The 22,157-nt window shown below is 50.6% G+C and overlaps 1 protein-coding gene across 1 annotated transcript in view; it reads left to right on the top strand.

The window, feature by feature from the left end:
• LOC129696105 (CCN family member 4-like) overlaps nucleotides 1-22,157 on the top strand; it is a 30,137-nt gene that overhangs the window by 1,329 nt on the left and 6,651 nt on the right. Inside the window, exons 2-3 of the mRNA XM_055633555.1 lie at nucleotides 15,194-15,479; nucleotides 18,877-19,134. Of these exons, the coding sequence (XP_055489530.1) occupies nucleotides 15,194-15,479; nucleotides 18,877-19,134 (544 nt within the window). The remainder of the gene's footprint in view (nucleotides 1-15,193; nucleotides 15,480-18,876; nucleotides 19,135-22,157) is intronic.

The raw sequence follows: 22,157 nt of genomic DNA, 5'->3' as shown, positions 1-22,157 counted from the left end.
AAATCTGAAACAAGAGTCTGGAGATGGAAACACCACAAATAGACACAACATGTTGGCGCAGAGTCAGCACACAGCTGTCACGTGGGTCCTCCCCCCACTTCACTCCCTCTGCCTCCCCTCCACCATCCCCACACCACACCACTCCCCCCCTTCTCCCGCACACTAACACTACCCTACACACACACACTAGGGACAATTGACATATATACCCAACTAATTTCACCTACAAACCTGAAGATTCTCCACCCATCTGCCGATCACCCCCTCACCTGTGGCCACCCATCAGTCACCTGTGTTTGTCCCCACGGCCTCTTTACCGGCGTCTTGCTCAAGACTCCAGCAGCTGCAGTTTCTTTGTGTTTAGTTTAGTTTAGATCAGAGATACAATGCCAAACCAGGCCCTTCGGCCCATCAGGTCGGCACCGACCAGCGATCCCCGCGCATTAACACTCTCCTACACACACTAGGGATAATTATTTTACATTTACACCAAGCCAATTAACTCAAACATCCGTACATCTTTGGAGTGTGGGAGGAACTGGAGCACCCGGAGAAAACCCACGCGGGCCACGGGGAGAACGTGCAAACTCCGTACAGACAGCACCCGTAGTCAGGATGGAACCCGTGTCTCTGGCGCTGTGAGGCAGCAACTCTACCGCTGCGCCACCGTGCTGACTGTGAATTGATTTTCAGACCGAGTAATGGTCTAGGAGAGGTGGGTCCACGGGTTTGCCCGCTGCTGCTCGACAACGATCTCGGGGAGATGAGCCCGGCGGTGTCTGGTCAGGCCACCACCCCTCTGCTAAAAGTTTAACTTTCCTGACTCCTTGATCACACAGACTCCTGTCAGCCAGAAATATATTATCATCTCCAGGAAATGTATAGCATTCTTTGCGTCTGCACAGCAGTCGGCCCTTAAACAGATGTGTGACAGGTAATGTTTCACTCCTGTGGAGAGTAGTTACCCAGTGGAGGTGCCGGTAGAGGCAACACACAACACACAACACGGCACAAAGCGGTCACCTGCCAATGGACTCACAGGCCATATCATTCCTTCTATAAGAATGAAAAAGTCTTGTTGAATTATCACTGTTGATAAATCTGCATTCTTTCAAGAATCCTTTGTTAAATTGTTAAATTATGGAACGTTTGAGCTTAGGCCTTTCTGGCCGAGATCTCAGTAACTTTACCTCCAAGAACCTTTGATTACCCCTCCACACCCACCCCCCCCCCCCCCCCCCCACCCCACCACCCCTCCCACTCTCCCCTCCCCCTCCCCTCCCCCCCCCCCCCCCCCCCCCCCCCCCCCCCCCCCCCCCCCCCCCCCCCCCCCCCCCCCCCCCCCCCCCCCCCCCCCCCCCCCCCCCCCCCCCCCCCCCACCACCCCCCCCCCCCTCCCCCTCCCCCCCCCTCCATCCCCCTCCCCACCCCCCACCCACACCCCCTCTCCCCCTCCTTCTCCCCCCCCACCACCAGCCTCTCCCCCTCCTTCTCCCCCTCCCTCTCCCGCTCCCTCTCCCCCTCCTTCCCCCCCTCTACTCCATCCACCCCCTCCCCACCCCTCCACATCCCCTCCCATCCCCCCCCCACCCCACCCCCTCCTTCCTCCCTCCTTCCCCCCCCTCCCTCCCTCCCCTCCACTCCCTCCCTCCACCACCCTCCCCCTCCCCACCCCACCACCAGCCTCTCCCCTCCTTCTCCCCCTCCCTCTCCCGCTCCACTCCCCCTCCTTCCCCCCCTCTACTTCCATCACCCCCCCCTACCCCCCTCCACACCCCCTCCCCACCTTCTCCCCCCCCCCCCCCCCCCCACCCCCTCCTTCTGCCCCTCCACTCCCCACTCCATCACCCTCCCTACCCCCCCCTCCACTCCCCCCCACCACCCCCCTCCACACCCCCCTCCCTTCTCCCCCTCCTTCTCCCCCTCCTTCTCCCCCTCCACTCCCCCCTCCCCCTGTAAGAATCTTTGATCACCCAGGCATTGGTCTGAATCCAAGCTTGCTTCATATATTTTTCTAAAATCCGCTGTGACTTGTGTTTGTTTCTTCAGTAACATTCAAAGCATGTGCGGCAAGGATGTGTATGGGCGATGACCCAGCGAGTTACAGGGCCCCTCAGTTACATCCACGTGGAGGTTATTGCAGACGAATGACATGAACTTGCTTGCCTGACCTCTGCACGATGTAAATGTCAAGCTGCCGGCCCTGCTGCCAATACTTGTGCTTGGGGCACGGTGACCTTTACAGGTGATCAAGGTTCAAGGTGAAAGGGAAAGATTTAATAGGAATCTGAGGGGCAACCTTTCCACACAAACGGTGGTGGGTGTGTGGAACGAGCTGCCAGGGGATGTGGTTGAGGCTGGGACTATCCCAACGTTCAAGAAACAGGCAGGTACATGGATAGGACAGGTTTGGAGGGATATGGACCAAGCGCAGGCGGGTGGGACTAGTGTAGATGGAGCATGTTGGTCGGCATGGACAAGTTGGGCTGAAGGGCCTGTTTCTGTGCTGTATCTATTTAGAAACATAGGTGCAGGAGTAGGCCATTCGGCCCTTCGAGCCTGCACCGCTATTCAATATGATCATGGCTGATCATCCAACTCAGTGTCCTGTACCCGCCTTCTCTCCATACCCCCTGATCCCTTTAGCCACAAGGGCCACATCTAACTCCCTCTTAAATATAACCAATGAACTGGCCTCAACTACCTTCTGTGGCAGAGAGTTCCAGAGATTCACCACTCTCTGTGAAAAATGTTTTCGTCATCTCAGTCCTAAAAGATTTCCCCTTTATCCTTAAACTGTGACCCCTTGTCCTGGACTTCCCCAACATCAGGAACAATCTTCCTGTATCTAGCCTGTCCAGCCCCTTAAGAATTTTGTAAGTTTCTATAAGATCCCCCCTCAATCTTCTAAATTCTAGCGAGTACAAGCCGAGTCTATCCAGTCTTTCTTCATATGAAAGTCTTGACATCCCAGGAATCAGTCTGGTGAACCTTCTCTGTACTCCCTCTATGGCAAGAATGTCTTTCCTCAGATTTGGAGACCAAAGCTGTACACAAGACCCTGTACAACTGCAGTAGAACCTCCCTGCTCCTATACTCAAATCCTTTTGCTATGAATGCTAACATACCATTCGCTTTCATCACTGCCTGCTGCACCTACGTGACTACTTTCAATGACTGGTGTACCATGACACCCAGGTCTCGTTGCATCTCCCCTTTTCCTAATCGGCCACCATTCAGATAGTTTGGTGGGTGTATGTACATGACTCTATGTGCGGAGTAGGTTGTTCACAAAGAGGGTTGTGAATACCTGGTGATGGAGGTGATGGAGGTGCCAGACACAGTAATAGCATTTACAAGATGCTTTAACAGGTACTTGAGAGGGGAGGCCTCGAGGGCAATGGGCCTAACGTGGACCAGCGTTGATGGGCATCGCGTTCATGTGGGGTGGGGTGTGTGGGGTGCGTTGTGTGTGGGGTGGGGGGAGCAGATTTGCTTTTACCATCTCACTGTTGCCGGGGTGGTGTGGGGAGTTGGGCTTGGTGTGTGGGGATGAGCGGAGGGGTAGAGTCAGGACACAGCACGGTGTTGCTGGTTTATTTTTTCAAGGTATATTCAGCCTTAGATCCACAACACGCCCACCACTTCCTGGAGTTAATGGGGACCAACATCCCGGAGCCCATGTTATTGGAGCTTTTTCTGTGCTGTTTGTTCTCCTCTGTCCACAGTTAGTTCCGGGACGGTCCAGACCACAGAACGGGCTGGTCCAGACCACATGAGACCAACGTTGGGAGCACTTGGGACTGAGAGTGCAGGGGTTTATGATCATCAGAGAGGAAGGAAGGCCACTGAGCAATAGAGAGACAGCGGTAAATACCGTCATGTCCATCAGTCTTATCATTTAGTGTAGAAACAGGGAACTGCAGATGCTGGTTTACCCAAAAATCTGCTGAGTTACTCCAGAGTGCTGGAGTAGCTCAGCAGATCAGGCAGCATCTGTGGACAACACAGATAGGTGATGTTTCAGGTCTGAAGAAGGGTCCCCATCTGAAACGTCACCTATCCATGTTCTCCATAGATGCTGCCTGACCCGCTGAGTTACTCCAGCACTCTGTGAAACGCCACCTATCCATGTTCTCCACAGATGCTGCCTGACCCGCTGAGTTACTCCAGCACTCTGTGAAATGACACCTATCCATGTTCTCCACAGATGCTGCCTGACCCGCTGAGTTCACGAGTTCACAAGTTATAGGGGTAGAATTAGGCCATTCGGCCCATCGAGTCCACTCTGCCATTCAATCATGGCTGATCTCTGCCTCTTAATCCCATTTTCCTGCCTTTCCCCATAACCCTTGACAGCCTTTCGAATTAACAATTTGTCTATTTCTGCCTTAAAAATATCCACTGACTTGGCCTCCACAGCCCTCTGTGGCAATTAGTTCCACAGATTCACCACCCTCTGACTGAAGAAATTCCTCCGCAGCTCCTTTCTGAGAACCCTTTAATTGTGAGGCTGTGACCTCTAGTCCTGGACTCTCCCACTAGTGGAAACATCCTCTCCACATCCACTCTATCCAAGTCTTTCACTATTCTGTACGTTTCAATGAGGTACCCCCTCATTCTTCTAAACTCCAGTGAGTGCAGGCCCAGTGCCGACAAACGCTCATCATATGTTAACCCACTCATTCCTGGGATCATTCTTGTAAACCTCCTCTGGACCCTCTCCAGAGCCGGCACATCCTTCCTCAGATATGGTGCCCAAATGTGCTCCAAATACGGCCTCACCAGTGCATTAGAGCCTCAGCATTACATCTCTGTTTGTGTATTCCAGTCCTCTTGATTAGAACTGCTAGCTTTGAGTTTGCCTTCTTTACTACTGATTCGATTTGCAGATTAATTTTTGGGAATCCTGCACCAGCTCCCAAGTCACTTTGCACCGATTTCTGGATTCTCTCTCCATTTACAAAATAGCCTTTATTCCTACGACCAACATGCGTGACTCCACACTTTGCGACACTATATTCCATCTGCCACTTCTCTGCCCACTCTCCCAACCTGTCCTTCTACAGAGTCCCTGCTTTCTCTACACTACCTGCCCCTCCACCTATTTTTGTATCATCCGCAAACTTGGCCACAAAGCCTTCAATCCCCTCGTCCACATCATTAATATACAACGTGAGGTGTTGAATTTTGGAAAGTCTAACAAGGGCAGGACTGCATCAGTCTGAAGAAGGGTCTCGACGCGAAACGTCACCCATTCCTTCTCTCCAGAGATTCTGCCTGTCCCGCTGAGTTACTCCAGCATTTAGTGTCTACCTAACAAGGGCAGGACCTACACAGTGAATGGTCAGCCTCTAGGTAGTGTTGTCGAGCAGAGGGATCTAGGAGTACAGGTGCATGGTTCCTTGAAGATCGAGTCGCAGGTAGATGGTGGTCAAAAAGGCTTTTGGCACTTGGTCAGAGTATTGAGTACAAAAGCTGGGAGGTCATGTAGCAGTTGTATACAACATCGCTGTATTTAGAATATTGTCTTCAGTTCTGGACATATAGGAAAGATATTGTCAAGTTTGAAGGGGTTCAGGGAAGATTTATGAGGATGTTGCCAGGACTAGAGGGTGTGAGCTATAGGGAGAGGTTGAGTAGGCTGGGTCTCTATTCCATGGAGCGCAGGAGGATGAGGGGAGATCTTATAGAGGTGTATAAAATCATGAGAGGAATAGATCGGGTAGATGCACAGAGTCTCTTGCCCAGAGTAGGGGAATCCAGGACCAGAGGACATAGGTTCAAGGAGAAGGGGGAAAGATTTAAAAGGAATCTGAGGAGTAACTTTTTCACACAAAGGGTGGTGGGTGTATGGAACAAGCTGCCAGAGGAGGTAGTTGAGGCTGGGACTAGCGTAACGTTTAATAAACAGTTAGACAGGTACATGGAAAGGGCAGGTTTGGAGGGGTATGGACCAAACGCGGGCAGGTAGGACTAGTGTAGATGGGACATTGTTGGCCGGTGTGGGCAAGTTGGGCTGAAGGGCCTGTTTCCGTGCTGTATCACTCTGTGACTCTATCGTGAAGAGGCGTTACCCCAGCATTTACTGTTCTTTTTGTTGTAAGTTTGTGTGTAGTTTACTCTTTCATCAGATGATCATTTATAACATTACATGTTACCCAATAATCTATCGACTACCATTTATTGAAATGAGTGCATCACGGTGGTGCAGCGGTAGAGTTGCTGCCTCACAGCGTCAGAGACCCGGGTTCCATCCCGACTACGGATGCTGTCTGTACGGAGTTTGTACGTTCTCCCCGTGACCGCGTGGGTTTTCTCCGGGTGCTCCGGTTTCCTCCCGCACTCCAAAGACGTGCAGGTTTGCAGGTTAATTGCCTTCGATAAAATTGTACATTGTTCCTAGTGTGTGTAGTGTAGAGCTACTGTACAGAGATCACTGGTCGGCACGGACTCGGTGGGTTGAAGGACCTGTTTCTACGCTGTATCTCTTAAGTCTACAGTCTAAAATAACGAACATGGACAGCGACCCAATTCCAAATTCCCACAATCTGTCCAAAAAACCCAACTTCCAGGTTGAGATGATGTCCACTCCAGGAGCTGCAGGTGCTGGTTTACAAAGTCTGTGTGAGGTGTAATGTGTGTGTGGTGCAGTGTGCGTGTGGTGCAGTGTGCGTGTGGTGCAGTGTGCGTGTGTGCGGTGCAGTGTGTGTGCGGTGCAGTGTGTGTGGTGCAGTGTGTGTGTGGTGCAGTGTGTGTGTGGTGCAGTGTGTGTGTGTGTGTGGCGCAGTGTGTGTGTGGTGCAGTGTGTGTGTGGTGCAGTGTGTGTGGTGCAGTGTGTGTGTGGTGCAGTGTGTGTGTGTGGTGCAGTGTGTGTGTGTGGTGCAGTGTGTGTGTGGTGTGTGTGTGGTGCAGTGTGTGTGTGTGTGTGTGTGTGTGTGGTGCAGTGTGTGTGTGTGGTGCAGTGTGTGTGTGTGGTGCAGTGTGTGTGTGTGGTGCAGTGTGTGTGTGTGTGGTGCAGTGTGTGTGTGTGTGGTGCAGTGTGTGTGTGTGTGTGGTGCAGTGTGTGTGGTGCAGTGTGTGTGTGTGTGTGGTGCAGTGTCTTGGGTGCAGTGTGTGTGTGGTGCAGTGTGTGTGTGTGGTGCAGTGTGTGTGTGTGGTGCAGTGTGTGTGTGCAGTGTGGTGCAGTGTGTCAGGTGCAGTGTGTGTCAGGTGCAGTGTGTGTGTGTGTGGTGCAGTGTGTGTGTGTGGTGCAGTGTGTGTGTGGTGCAGTGTGTGTGTGGTGCAGTGTGTGTGTGTGGTGCAGTGTGTGTGTGGTGCAGTGTGTGTGTGGTGCAGTGTGTGTGTGGTGCAGTGTGTGTGTGTGGTGCAGTGTGTGTGTGTGGTGCAGTGTGTGTGTGTGTGTGTGTAGTGTGTGTGTGTGGTGCAGTGTGTGTGTGGTGCAGTGTGTGTGTGGTGCAGTGTGTGTGTGGTGCAGTGTGTGTGTGCAGTGTGTGTGTGTGGTGCAGTGTGTGTGTGGTGCAGTGTGTCAGGTGCAGTGTGTGGTGGTGCAGTGTGTGTGTGTGGTGTGTGTGTGTGTGTGTGTGTGTGGTGCAGTGTGTGTGTGTGTGCAGTGTGTGTGTGTGTGGTGCAGTGTGTGTGTGTGTGGTGCAGTGTGTGTGTGGTGCAGTGTGTGTGTGTGTGTGGTGCAGTGTGTGTGTGTGGTGCAGTGTGTGTGTGGTGCAGTGTGTGTGTGTGTGGTGGTGCAGTGTGTGTGTGTGGTGCACTGTGTGTGTGGTGCAGTGTGTGTGTGTGTGGTGCAGTGTGTGTGTGTGGTGCAGTGTGTGTGTGTGTGTGTGTGCAGTGTGTGTGTGTGTGGTGCAGTGTGTGTGTGAGGTGCAGTGTGTGTGTGGTGCAGTGTGTGTGTGGTGCAGTGTGTGTGTGGTGCGGTGTGTCCGGGGCAGTGTGCGTGTGTGTGTGTGTGGTGCAGTGTGTGTGTGAGGGGCAGTGTGTGTGTGGTGCAGTGTGTGTGTGGTGCAGTGTGTGTGTGGTGCAGTGTGTCAGGTGCAGTGTGCGTGTGTGTGTGTGTGGTGCAGTGTGTCTCGGGTGCAGTGTGTGTGAGGGTCCGGGCTCCCATGTTGAGGTGAAGGCCAGATGGTTTAGTCCAATGTTGGGTAGGGTCAAGGCTGCCATAATCTGCACATTGGCGCCATCTGGTGGCCCCGGGTCACAACAGCAACATCACCAGCCACACTTCACACAAACGAAACATTAAAGTAAGAAGGGTTTCGGCCCGAAACGTTGCCTATTTCCTTCGCTCCATAGATGCTGCTGAGTTTCTCGAGGACTGGCCTCAATAACATCAAGAAAATATGAAGTCTACGTGAGCCTGCTTCGGTTTCCTGGGTCCAACTCAGAGAGAAGTCTCCCCCCTTTCCAGGGTTAATCGCTCCACTGTTTATAATGCTCTCTGCATTATGAAGTCCTCGACAGTGAACCCCATGGGCAATCACTACCAAAGTGGCTGCCCACACAGTCAGTACACCTCTCCTACACTTGTCTCCCGCACTAAATCACCCGCGGTTCCACCCGCTGCCCCACCGTGATGCCCACTAGCTTCTTCAAATTTACATTAGCAAGTTTTTCATGACAATATCAAATATTGAATGTGTAGTTACTTTCTTACAGGGAGTGTTAACGTGTCTGATCATTTAGAATGTGGTTAACTTTAAACCTCTGACCCACTGCTGAAGTCTCACACCAGAAGCAGTCATTTCACCGCAGAGTTCACCTCTCCTCAAAGCACAAGGAGATCTATGCAATTGTGAGCAAGTTCAACTTGTTGCCACAGGTTTCATCCAAATTGTCATGTATCTCTCTGCTTCTTATCGTTCTGTCCAAAGCAGTTGGCGATTCATCAAAGAGCCAGATGTTGTGTGGGACAGTGAGTGAGTGGTCGATGGTAACGGATCTGAAGATATTAGGAATAGACAGAAAATGCTGGAGTAACTCAGCGGGTCAGGCAGCATCTGTGGAGAACATGGATAGGTGACATTATGGGTCAATACTAGGGTTGATCACATCTGCCTGAGGGTTGCAGCACAGGTGTCCAGGGGTTGTGCCAAGGTGCCTGTACAACCACAGTCATGCTCTGTAGCTCAGAACTGGTCTGTCATCTCAGTAAGAAGGCATGTGCATGTGTGTGCGTGTGCGTGCGTGTCTGTGTGTGCGTGCATGCGTGAGTGTTCCTATGTGTGCATGCGTGCGTGTGTGTGTGTGTGTATCTGAGTGTGTGTGTGTGCCTGTGTGTGTGTGTGCGTGTGTGAGTGTGCCTGTGTGTGTGCCTGTGTGTGTGTGTATATGTGTGTGTGTGTGTGTGCCTGTGTGTGTGCGCATGTGTGTATATATGTGCGCATGTGCGTGAGTGTGTGCGTGCGAATGTGCATGTGTATATGTGTGTGCATGTGTGTGGGCAGGCCTGTGTGTGTGTGCGTGCGTGTGTGTGTGCATGAATGCATGTGTGCGCGCGCGCGTGTTTGCGTGTGTGGGCACGCATGTGCGTGCGTGAGTGCGTGCGTGCGCATGTGTGTGTATATGTGTACGCATGTGCGTGCGTGTGTGCATGCGTGTGTATGTGTGAATTTGTGGAATTCTCTGTCACAGAAGGCAGTGGAGGCCAAATCACTGGATTAATATAAAAGAGAGCTAGATAGATCTCTAGGGACTAGTGGAATCAGGGGATATGGGGAGAAGGCAGGATCGGGGTACTGATTGGGGATGATCAACCATGATCGCAGTGAACGGCGGTGCTGGCTCAAAGGACAGAATGACCTACTCCTGCACCTATTGTCTACGTTTCTATGACTTAAATGATCTAGTGCCTGTAATAGTACCCAGCCAATATTCACTTCTCACTCTTCTTGGTCTAGACTTGAAGTCGGGAAGTCTCAGGGACACCTTGGTTAAACCAAAGGACATAGTTTGACACAAGAGTGAATAAGACTGATGTTGTCTTACTATTGAACCAATGATTTACAAAGGAAAGGCTGTAAAACTCGGTTTGACATTGACTGGCTGACGTTTTAACCTCTGGCAGAGTTAAAACTATGGGACTGACAAATCCACAAGACCATCATTTTCCTTTTTGTTGCATTATAACCGTTCAGTTACGCAGGAAACAACGTTGGTCGGCGTGGGCAAGTTGGGACAAACCACCTGTTTCCGTGCTTAATGACTCCATGACATATGAACAAGAAAATTAGAATAAATTAATCAGTATGGGATGGAGCGGGCAGTGTGGGGTGTGGTGGGGGGTCAGTATGTGATGGAGCGGGCAGTGTGTGGTGGGGGAGTCAGTATATGATGGAGTGGGCAGTGTGTGGTGGGGGGGTCAGTATGTGATGGAGTGGGCAGTGTATGGTGGGGGGGTCAGTATGGGATGGAGCGGGCAGTGTCTACCTCTCTGTCATCTCCTTTGTTCCTGGGCGTTTGAGTTGCTGAGCCAGGCCGTGATGCAATCCATAGAAGTTGAGGAGAGTATTTGTCGACAATGAATCTCCTCAATCTGCTAAGCAAGTAGAGGCATTGATGGACTTTCTTCATGAAAGCATCAACGTGCTGGGTCCAGGGTAAATGCGCAGAGATATTGACACTCAGGAATTTGAAGTTAGACACGGGTCTGAAGAAGGGTCTCAACCCGAAACGTCACCTATCCATGTTCTCCACAGATGCTGCCTGGCCCGCTGAGTTACTCCAGCACTCTGTGAAACGTCACCTCTCCATGTTCTCCTCAGATGCTGCCTGACCCGCTGAGTTACTCCAGCACTCTGTGAAACGTCACCTATCCATGTTCTCCACAGATGCTGCCTGACCCGCTGAGTTATTCCAGCACTCTGTGAAACGTCACCTATCCATGTTCCCCACAGATGCTGCCTGACCCGCTGAGTTACTCCAGCACTCTGTGAAACGTCACCTATCCGTGTTCTCCACAGATGCTGCCTGACCCGCTGAGTTACTCCAGCACTCTGACCTCTGATCATGGTGGGGCATTTTAGGGGATGACCTTTGTTGCGAGTGGTGAGTGTGAACGTGTGGATCTGGGCCGTTCTCTTGGTCAACCACAACACAGGTCTGTTAGTGAAGAACTGAGCGATCCATCGCACGTCAGAATCTGAAACCTGCTCATCTTTTCCATCTATACATTTATTTATGATAAGCTGTAAAGCCCTTTAGTCTAGAGCTGCTGAATATTGTTCTGTGGCCAGCTTAGTCTCAGGTAAGTGCCAGGATAAGGAGTGGAGGGATTTCGCACGAGCTAAACTTATATGTTGTATTGAGGCGAAGAATTTGGCAAAACCTGTGAGTTACATAAATCACTGAATACTTGAACACCTGTTTAACTTGGTCAGTTGTAATATTTTAGATGACAACACACTAGCATTAATTTCCCAATTGTAATCCTAGTCCGTTTCAATACATTTGAGGAAAGTAGTATTTGCGTATCATTTTGAGTGGATATTTACGTAGACATGGAACATGAAACATTACAGCACAGGAACAAGCCCTTTGGCCCAAACATGATGCCAAGACCAACTCTTATCTGCCTGCACGTGATCCGTATCTATATCCCTCCATTCCCTGCATATCCATGTCTTTATACCAGAGTCTTAATAACACCACTATCGTATCTGCCTCCACCCACCACCCCTGGCAGTGTGTTCCAGGCACCCACCACCCTCTGTGTAAAATACCTTCCCCGCACATCTCCTTTAAACTTTGCTCCTCTCACCTTAAAGCTGCGCCCTCTGTCTATCTAATCTACGCCTCTCATCATTTTATAAATTTTAGCAGCCTCTGGCGTTCCAGAGACAACAATCCCAGTCTGTCCACCCTCTCCCTGTAGCTGAACCCCTCTAATCCCGGCATCATAGAAACATAGAAACATAGACAATAGGTGCAGGAGTAGGCCATTCGGCCCTTCGAGCCTGCACCGCCATTCAATATGATCATGGCTGATCATTCAACTCAGTATCCTGTACCTGCCTTCTCTCCATACCCCCTGATCCCTTTAGCCACAAGGGTCACATCTAACTCCCTCTTAAATATAGCCAATGAACTGGCCTCAACTACCTTCTGTGGCAGAGAATTCCAGAGATTCACCACTCTCTGTGTGAAAATAGTTTTCCTCCTCATCTCGGTCCTAAAAGATTTCCCCCTTATCCTTAAACTGTGACCCCTTGTTCTGGACTTCCCCAACATCGGGAACAATCTTCCTGCATCTAGCCTGTCCAACCCCTTAAGAATTTTGTAAGTTTCTATAAGATCCCCCCTCAATCTTCAAAATTCTAGCGAGTACAAGCCAAGTCTATCCAGTCATTCTTCATATGAAAGTCCTGACATCCCAGGAATCAGTCTGGCGAACCTTCTCTGTACTCCCTCTATGGCTAGAATGTCTTTCCTCAGATTAGGAGACCAAAACTGTACGCAATACTCCAGGTGTGGTCTCAACAAGACCCTGTACAACTGCAGTAGAACCTCCCTGCTCCTATACTCAAATCCTTTTGCTATGAATGCTAACATACCATTCGCCTTCTTCACTGCCTGCTGCACCTGCATGCCTACTTTTAATGACTGGTGTACCATGACACCCAAGTCTCGTTGCATCTCCCCCTTTCCTAATCGGCCACCATTCAGATAATAATCTACTTTCCTGTTTTTGCCACCAAAGTGGATAACCTCACATTTATCCACATTATACTGCATCTGCCATGCATTTGCCCACTCACCCAGCCTATCCAAGTCACCTTGCAGCCTCCAAGCATCCTCCTCACAGCTAACACTGCCCCCCAGCTTCGTGTCATCTGCAAACTTGGAGATGCTGCATTCAATTCCCTCGTCCAAATCATTAATATATATCGTAAATAGCTGGGGTCCCAGCACTGAGCCTTGCGGTACCCCACTAGTCACTGCCTGCCATTGTGAAAAGGACCCGTTTACTCCTACTCTTTGCTTCCTGTCTGCCAGCCAGTTCTCTATCCACATCAATACTGAACCCCCAATACCGTGTGCTTTAAGTTTGTATACTAATCTCTTATGTGGGACCTTGTCGAAAGCCTTCTGGAAGTCCAGATATAACACATCCACTGGTTCTCCCTTAGCCACTCTACTAGTTACATCCTCGAAAAATTCTATAAGATTCGTCAGACATGATTCACCCTTAATAAATCCATGCTGACTTTGTCCAATGATTTCACCACTTTCCAAATGTGCTGCTATCCCATCTTTAATAACTGACTCTAGCAGTTTCCCCACCACCGATGTTAGACTAACTTGTCTGTAATTCCCCGTTTTCTCTCTCCCTCCCTTTTTAAAAAGTGGGGTTACATTAGCTACCCTCCAATCCTCCTCAGGAACTACTCCAGAATCTAAACCGTTCTGGTAAACCTCCTCTGCACCGTCTCCAAAGCCCCCACATCCCCCTGTAATGGGGGCGACCAGAACTGCCCGCAATACTCCACATGCTGCCCAACCCAAGTCCTATATAGCAGCAACATGCCTTATTATCTATATCCGGATCTATGAAAACCACTTCTTCACCACTTTGTCAACGTGTTGTGGCTTTCAGGAAATTATAGAACGGATGCTCACTGAGTGAGTGGTGTAAAGGGGAAATGGGAATGAGTTAGTGAAATACAGTATGTGGCAACAGTATGTGGCAACAGTTTGTCGTTCAGAAGGTCAATGTTAATATCTGTGTGATATTAGTTCTGCCTGATATTTACTTATATTTGATAAACTGGTGATTCTGGACTCGAGGGGCCTGAGCTACAGGAAGCTGTTGGGAAAGGCTAGGACACTATTCCTTGGGCGTAGGAGGATGAGGGGTAATCTGATAGGTGTCCAAACTCACGAGGGGAATATACAGGTCTTTAACCTGGAGTTGGGGAATTAAGAACCAGACATGGGTTTAGGTGAGGGGGGGAAGATTTAATGGCAACCTGAGGAGCAACTCTTTCACACAGAGGGGGTGGGTGTCTGGAACAAGCTGCTGGAGGAGGTAGTTGAGGGACTATGACAACATTTAAAAGACACTTGGACAGGTAATGGATAGGACAGGTTTAGAGGGATATGGAGCAAACGCGGGCAGGTGGGACTCGCGTAGATGGGGCATGTTGTCATGGAGGGCCTGTTTCTGTGTTGTATAACTCTACCATGCATGGCGATTGGAGAGAAGTAGGAGATTTCACCGTCATTTGAAGTAATATCTTGCTGGCTTGTCTGGACTTGAGTTGGATCACAATAATTGCCACACCCAGGAGGTCTCTAGCAGTCAAGGCTGAGCATGGCCCATCCACACGGATCCTGTTTTATCCATGGACCATTGAAATGTTGAACCTTCCTCTCCAGGTGTTGAGCGAGGTGGGAGACAATTAAATCTGAAGAAGGGTCTTGACCCGAAACGTCACCTATCCATGCTCTCCACAGATGCTGCCTGACCCGCTGAGTTACTCCAGCACTCTGTGAAACGTCACCTATCCATGTTCTCCACAGATGCTGCCTGACCCGCTGAGTTACTCCAGCACTCTGTGTAACGTCACCTATCCATGTTCTCCATAGATGCTGCCTGACCCGCTGAGTTACTCCAGCACTCTGTGAAACGTCACCTATCCATGTTCTCCACAGATGCTGCCTGACCCGCTGAGTTACTCCAGCACTCTGTGAAACGTCACCTATCCATGTTCTCCACAGATGCTGCCTGACCCGATGAGTTACTCCAGCACCGGACCCTGACTGGAATTGTCAATCTTCTCGACTTGCATCCTTTGCAGTTTGAGAGCTCTGTGATCAACCAGTGAATGCAGGTGCACTATGGTGCACAATGACATTAGTTAATGTACACAGACTGCCCCAGCCACTGCCTGAGGGCCACAGGCTCGGGTTCCATCCTGACCTCGGATGCTGTCTGTGTGGAGTTTGCATGTCCTCCCTGTTACCTTGTGGGTTTTCTCCAGTTTCCTCCCACATCCCAGAGACATGCGGGTGTGCAAGTTTACTGGCCCTCTGCTCACAGTGGCAGACACTGGGCGCAGTTGATGAGAATGCAGGATTAGTGTAAACGGCCGTTTAGTGGCTAGCACGGCCATGATAGGCCAAAGGGCCATTGGCCTCTGCCTCTGTCAGGGATAACACGTTACTAATTGTCTCTTCCTCCTAGGCCCACACACAGGATACCAACACAATTGTCCAGGGTGTGAGTTGGCCGGACTTTGTCCACCCGAATAACCGAACACAGTTGTGCCACTGGCCATGCAGGTGTCCGAGACTCTTGCCCCGATGCCCACCAGGGGTCAGCCTGGTGCTGGACGGTTGCGAGTGTTGCAGGACTTGCGCCAAGCAGCTGAGGGACAACTGCACGGAGGCAGATGTTTGTGATTACCATCGAGGGCTCTACTGCGACTATAGTGGCGACAGACCTCGATACGAGGTGGGAGTATGTGCATGTAAGTGAAATATTCATCTCCAGTAAATGCACCTGAGTGTGTGAGACCAGCCCCCTCTCTCTCTCTCCGTACCTCCCCCACCCATCGCACCAGCTTCTCGTTCCCATCCAGCAATGGCCTGGTTCCTCTATCATTATTTTTTTGCATATCTTTCATTCATTTGTTCTATATCATCACTGTCTATATCTCTCGTTTCCCTTTCCCCGACCAGTCTGAAGAAGGGCCTCGACCTGAAACATCACCCATTCCTTCTCTCCAGAGATGATGCCTGTCCCGCTGAGTTACTCCAGCACTTTGTCTCTTCGCTTTAAACCAGCATCTGCAGTTCCGTCACACACACAAGAAATGTAGAATGTTCCGTTATTAGTTAAAGGGAAGGTGAGGAACAGGCAACGTACAGTAATATTAATCAGCAGAGTTTCACTGTAGAGTGTAGAGTAGAGAGGGGCAGTGTGGAGTAGAGAGGGGCAGTGTGGTGTAGAGAGGGGCAGTGTGGAATAGAGAGGAGCAGTGTGGTGTAGAGAGGGGCAGTGTGGAGTAGAGAGGAGCAGTGTGGAGTAGAGAGGAGCAGTGTGGAGTAGAGAGGAGCAGTGTGGAGTAGAGAGGAGCAGTGTGGAGTAGAGAGGAGCAGTGTGGAGTAGAGAGGAGCAGTGTGGAGTAGAGAGGAGCAGTGTAGAGAGGGGCAGGGGCAGAGTGGAGTAGAGAGGGGCAGTGTAGAGAGGGGCAGTGTGGTGTATAGAGGGGCAGTGTGGAGTAGAGAGGGGCAGTGTAGAGTAGAGAGGAGCAGTGTGGAGTAGAGAGGGGCAGTGTGGAATAGAGAGGGGCAGTATAGAGTAGTGAGGAGCAGTGTAGTGTAGAGAGGGGCAGTGTGGAATAGAGAGGGGCAGTGTAGAGTAGAGAGGGGCAGTGTGGTGTAGAGAGGGGCAGTGTGGTGTAGAGAGGGGCAGTGTAGAGTAGAGAGGGGCAGTGTGGTGTAGAGAGGGGCAGTGTAGAGTAGAGAGGAGCAGTGTGGAGTAGAGAGGGGCAGTGTGGTGTAGAGAGGGGCAGTGTGGAGTAGAGAGGAGCAGTGTGGAGTAGAGAGGGGCAGTGTGGTGTAGAGAGGGGCAGTGTAGAGTAGAGAGGGGCAGTGTGGTGTAGAGAGGAGCAGTGTGGAGTAGAGAGGAGCAGTGTGGAGTAGAGAGGGGCAGTGTGGTGTAGAGAGGAGCAGTGTGGAGTAGAGAGGAGCAGTGTGGAGTAGAGAGGGGCAGTGTGGAGTAGAGAGGGGCAGTGTGGTGTAGAGAGGAGCAGTGTGGAGTAGAGAGGAGCAGTGTGGAGTAGAGAGGAGCAGTGTGGTGTAGAGAGGAGCAGTGTGGAGTAGAGAGGAGCAGTGTGGTGTAGAGAGGAGCAGTGTGGAGTAGAGAGGAGCAGTGTGGTGTAGAGAGGAGCAGTGTGGAGTAGAGAGGAGCAGTGTGGTGTAGAGAGGAGCAGTGTGGAGTAGAGAGGAGCAGTGTGGTGTAGAGAGGGGCAGTGTGGAGTAGAGAGGAGCAGTGTGGTGTAGAGAGGGGCAGTGTGGTGTAGAGAGGGGCAGTGTAGAGAGGGCAGTAGAGAGGAGCAGTGTGGAGTAGAGAGGGGCAGTGTGGTGTAGAGAGGGGCAGTGTGGTGTAGAGAGGAGCAGTGTGGAGTAGAGAGGGGCAGTGTGGTGTCGAGGGGGCAGTGTAGTGTAGAGAGGGACAGTGTAGTGTAGAGAGGGGCAGTGTAGTGTAGAGAGGGGCAGTGTGGAACAGAGAGGGACAGTGTGGTGTAGAGAGAGACAGAGTGTAGAGAGGGGCAGTGTGGAGTAGAGGGGGCAGTGTGGAACAGAGAGGGGCAGGGGGTAAAGCAAAGGCCTCAGATATCTTGGACCAACATAGAGTCGGGGATCTGCGGGGAACGTCACTGACTGACTCACCTGCTCTACAGATACATCTTTGGTCGACCAATGCCTGAGTCAAAGCTGCAAATACTTGACCAGTTGAGAGTTTAATGCGAGTGTTGGCCGTGTCACGGGGATGTGGCCAGGGTCAGACTTTACTGGCTTTACCCGGCATTAAATCATGTATCTGTACACTGTGGACGGATCGATTGTAATCAAGTATTGTCTTTCCGCTGACTGGTTAGCACGCAGCTTTTCGCTGTACCTCAGTACACAACACGTGACAACAAACGACACTGAAGTCAACTGAAACGTGATGGATACTGAGAGGGGTGGGCACAGTGTGAGATTGGGAATAACAGTCACACGAAGCTGGGAATCAGTGCAGCGGGTGGGACAGATGGTCGCGCAGCGCTAAAGTTGCTGCCTCACAGCACCAGAGACCTCACAGCACCAGAGACCTCGGTTCAATCCTGACTACGGGCGCTGTCTGTACCAAGTTTGTACGTTCTCCCCGTGACCTGTGTGGGTTTTATCCGGTCCCCCCCGCACTCCAAATACGTGCAGGTTTGTAGGTTAATTGGCTTGTTATCAATGTAAATTGTCCCCAGTGTGTGCAGGATAGTGTTAGTGTACGGGGTCGGCACGGACCCGGTGGGCTGAAGGGCCTGTTTCTACGCTGTATCTCTAAAGTTTAAAGTCTAACTGGGACCCAGAACTCTGTCGTAGAACTTTATCAAGACCTGAACTGTTGACCTGGTCTCTCCATGGTCAGATGCTGCCTGAGCGGCTGAGTGTTGGTCAGCTGGTGCCATCTTGTGGATAAACTCCGAATGGCAGGAAGTACAACAGTTCCCGGTGGGTTGGACTGGACTAATGTCGCTGTCGAGGGAAGACAAATGCATCCGTGGTTTTGGTTTTGGTCTCCAAATCTGAGGAAGGACATTATTGCCATAGAGGGAGTGCAGAGACGGTTCACCAGACTGATTCCTGGGATGTCAGGACTGTCTTATGAAGAAAGACTGGATAGACTTGGTTTATACTCTCTAGAATTTAGGAGATTGAGAGGGGATCTTATAGAAACTTACAAAATTCTTAAGGGGTTGGACAGGCTAGATGCAGGAAAGATTGTTGGGGAAGTCCAGGACAAGGGGTCACAGCTTAAGGATAAGGGGGAAATCCTTTAAAAACCGAGATGAGAAGAACTTTTTTCACACAGAGAGTGGTGAATCTCTGGAACTCTCTGCCACAGAGGGTAGTTGAGGCCAGTTCATTGGCTATATTTAAGAGGGAGTTAGATGTGGCCCTTGTGGCTAAAGGGATCAGGGAGTATGGAGAGAAGGCAGATACGGGATACTGAGTTGGATGATCAGCCATGATCATCTTGAATGGCGGTGCAGGCTCGAAGGGCCGAATGGCCTACTCCTGCACCTAATTTCTATGTTTCTATGTTTATACGGTGAAGGTCGGGTGTTTGAAACATGAATGAACTCTTTGCTCCTTCAGATCTGGGTGGAGTTGGATGTGAGCTGAACGGGGCGATTTATTCCAACGGCCAGAGTTTCCAGCCCACCTGCAAGTATAAATGTACGTGTATGAACGGAGTGATTGGCTGTGTCCCCGTCTGCAGACGGTCTCGTCCACCTCTGGTCTGGTGCCACAACCCCAAACGTGTGAAGATGCTGGGACGATGCTGCGAGCTATGGATCTGTGACCAGTCCCAGAAGCTGCTGAAGGCGGCACCTGTCCAGGTGTCCATGTCAGGTAGACCACCCCATACACAGCACCTGTCCACCTGTCCATGTCAGACCACCCCGTACACAGCACCTGTCCAGGTGTCCATGTCAGGTAGACCACCCCGTACACAGCACCTGTCCACGTGTCCATGTCAGGTAGACCACCCCGTACACAGCACCTGTCCACCTGTCCATGTCAGGTAGACCACCCCGTACACAGCACCTGTCCACGTGTCCATGTCAGGTAGACCACCCCGTACACAGCACCTGTCCACGTGTCCATGTCAGGTAGACCACCCCGTACACAGCACCTGTCCATGTCAGGTAGACCACCCCGTACACAGCACCTGTCCACGTGTCCATGTCAGGTAGACCACCCCGTACACAGCACCTGTCCACGTGTCCATGTCAGGTAGACCACCCCGTACACAGCACCTGTCCACGTGTCCATGTCAGGTACACCACCCCGTACACAGCACCTGTCCACGTGTCCATGTCAGGTACACCACCCTGGTCAGCGAGGTGTCCGTCCCCTCTCTTAGGGGGCAGCAGAGGCTCAGACTGAGAGAACGTGCAAAAGAGAATCAGTTAAATACGTGAACGGTGAAAGGTCTTCAGTGATAGGAGCAGAATTAGGCCATTCAGCCCATCAAGTCTATCCCACCATTCAATCATGGCTGATCTATCTCTGCCTCTTGACTCCATTCTCCTGCCTTCCCCCCCCATAACCCCTGACACCCGTACTAATCAAGAATCTATCTGTCTCTGCTTTAAATATATCCACTGACTTGGCCTCCACAGCCGTCTGTGGCAATGAATTCCACAGATTCACCACCCTCTGACGAAATAAATTCCCCCTCATCTCCTCCCCAAAGGAACGTCCTTCAGAAGCTGTGCCCTCTAGTCCTAGACTCTCCCACGAGTGGGTGTCTCCACATCCACTCTATCCAGGCCTTTCACTGTTCTGTACGTTTCAATGAGGTCCCCCCTCATTTGTGGAACAGGGGCAGTAATTAATTGGATAATTGTTACAGAGATTCCCAGATGATCTGTGATGTCTCATTCCGTGATTCGTTGTTTCATGTTCCCTCCACTCCGCTTCCCCAGGTTTTCCCAATGTCTCCAGGCAGATGGGTCGAGCTCTGTCCATGACTGCCTGAAAGTGGCAACACAAGTAGACAGAGCAGTGAAGAAGGTGTACCATGCGCTTGCCTTCATCAGTCGCGGCACTGAGTACAAGAGTCAGGAGGTCACGGTGCTGCTATATAGCGCGTGGGTCAGGCCGCATGTGGAGTATTGCGGGCAGTTCTGGTCGCCCCCATTACAGGGGGGATGTGGGGGCTTTGGAGACGGTGCAGAGGAGGTTTACCAGAACGGTGCCGGGATTGGATGGGGTTCAGCTACAGCGAGAGGTTGGACAGACTAGGATCGTTTTCTCTGGAACGCCAGAGGTTGAAGGGAGACCTGATAGAAATATAGAAAGTTATGAGAAGCGTAGAGAGGGTAGACAGTCAGAACCTTTCTCCACAGGGTGAAAATATGAATTAGTGGAGGGCACGGCTTTACGGTGAGAGGGGAAAAGTTTAAAGGAGATTTGCGGGCCAAGTATTTTACAGAGAGTGTGGAACACTCTGCCAAGGGTGATGATGGAGGCTGAACCTACGCTGCACTCCCTCAATAGCAAGAATGTCCTTCCTCAAATTTGGAGACCAAAACTGTACACAATACTCCAGGTGTGGTCTCACCAGGGTACAACTGCAGAAGGACCTCTTTGCTCCTATACTCAACTCCTTTTGTTATGAAGGCCAACATGTCATTAACTTTCTTCACTGCCTGCTGTACCTGCATGCTTACTTTCAGTGACCGATGAACAAGGACATCCAGGTCTCGTTGTACTTGCCTATTTCATAATCTGCCTTCCTGTTCTTGCCACCCGTTATCCAACCTCACATTTATCCACATTAAACTTCATCTGCCATGCATCTGCCCACTCCCCCAACCTTTCCAAGTCACCCTGCATCCTCATAGCATCCTCCTCACAGTTCACACTGACACCCAGCTTTGTGTCATCTGCAAATTTGCTAATGTTACTTTTAATTCCTTCATCGGTCCCATTGATATATATTGTAAATAGCTGCGGTCCCAGCACCGAGCTTTGCGGTACCCCACTAGTCACTGCCTTCCATTCTGAAAGGGACCCGTTAAACCCTACTCTTTGTTTCCCGTCTGCCAACCAATTTTCCATCCATGTCAGCACTCTACCCCCAATACCATGTGCTCTTATTTTGCCCACTAATCTCATATGTGGGACCTTATCAAATACTTTTTAGCATTTTAACATTAGCTACCCTCCAATCCACAGGAACTGATCCTGAATCTATAGAACATTGGAAAATGATCACCAATGCATTCATGATTTCTAGAGCCACCTCCTTGAATACCCTGAGATGCAGACCATTAGGCCCTGGGGATTTATCAGCCTTCAGTCCCATCAGTCTATCCAACACCATTTCCTGCCTAATGTGAATTTCCTTCAGTTCCTCCGTCTCCCTAGATTCTCTGGCCACTAGTATATCTGGGAGATTGTTTGTGTCTTCCTTAGTGAAGACAGAACTAAAGTACCTGTTCAACTCTTCTGCCATTTCCTTGTTCCCCATAATAAATTCAAGAGGGACCCACATTTATCTTAACTAATTTTTTCTTCTTCATATACCTAAAGAAGCTTTTACTATCCTCCTTTATATTCTTGGCTAGCTTACCTTCGTACTTTATCTTTTCTCCCCGTATTGCCTTTTGAGTTATCGTTTGTTGATCTTTAAATTTCCCAATCCTCTGGCTTCCTGCTCATCTTTCTCTTTTATTTTTATACTTTCCCTGTCACCTCTTACTCCCTTTAGAATCTTTCTTATCTTTGACAATAGACAATAGACAATATCTGCAGGTATAGGCCATTCGGCCCTTCGAGCCAGCACTGCCATTCACCGTGATCATGGCTTCAGGGCAGTGGAGGCAGGTTCTCTGGATACTTTCAAGAGAGAGCAGGATAGGGCT

The sequence above is a fragment of the Leucoraja erinacea genome, chromosome 4 (assembly GCF_028641065.1).
Source record: "Leucoraja erinacea ecotype New England chromosome 4, Leri_hhj_1, whole genome shotgun sequence".
NCBI classification, from domain to species: Eukaryota; Metazoa; Chordata; class Chondrichthyes; order Rajiformes; family Rajidae; genus Leucoraja; species Leucoraja erinaceus.
The sequence above is the reverse complement of the archived record's forward strand: the minus strand, read 5'-3'. Positions and strand labels throughout refer to the sequence as shown.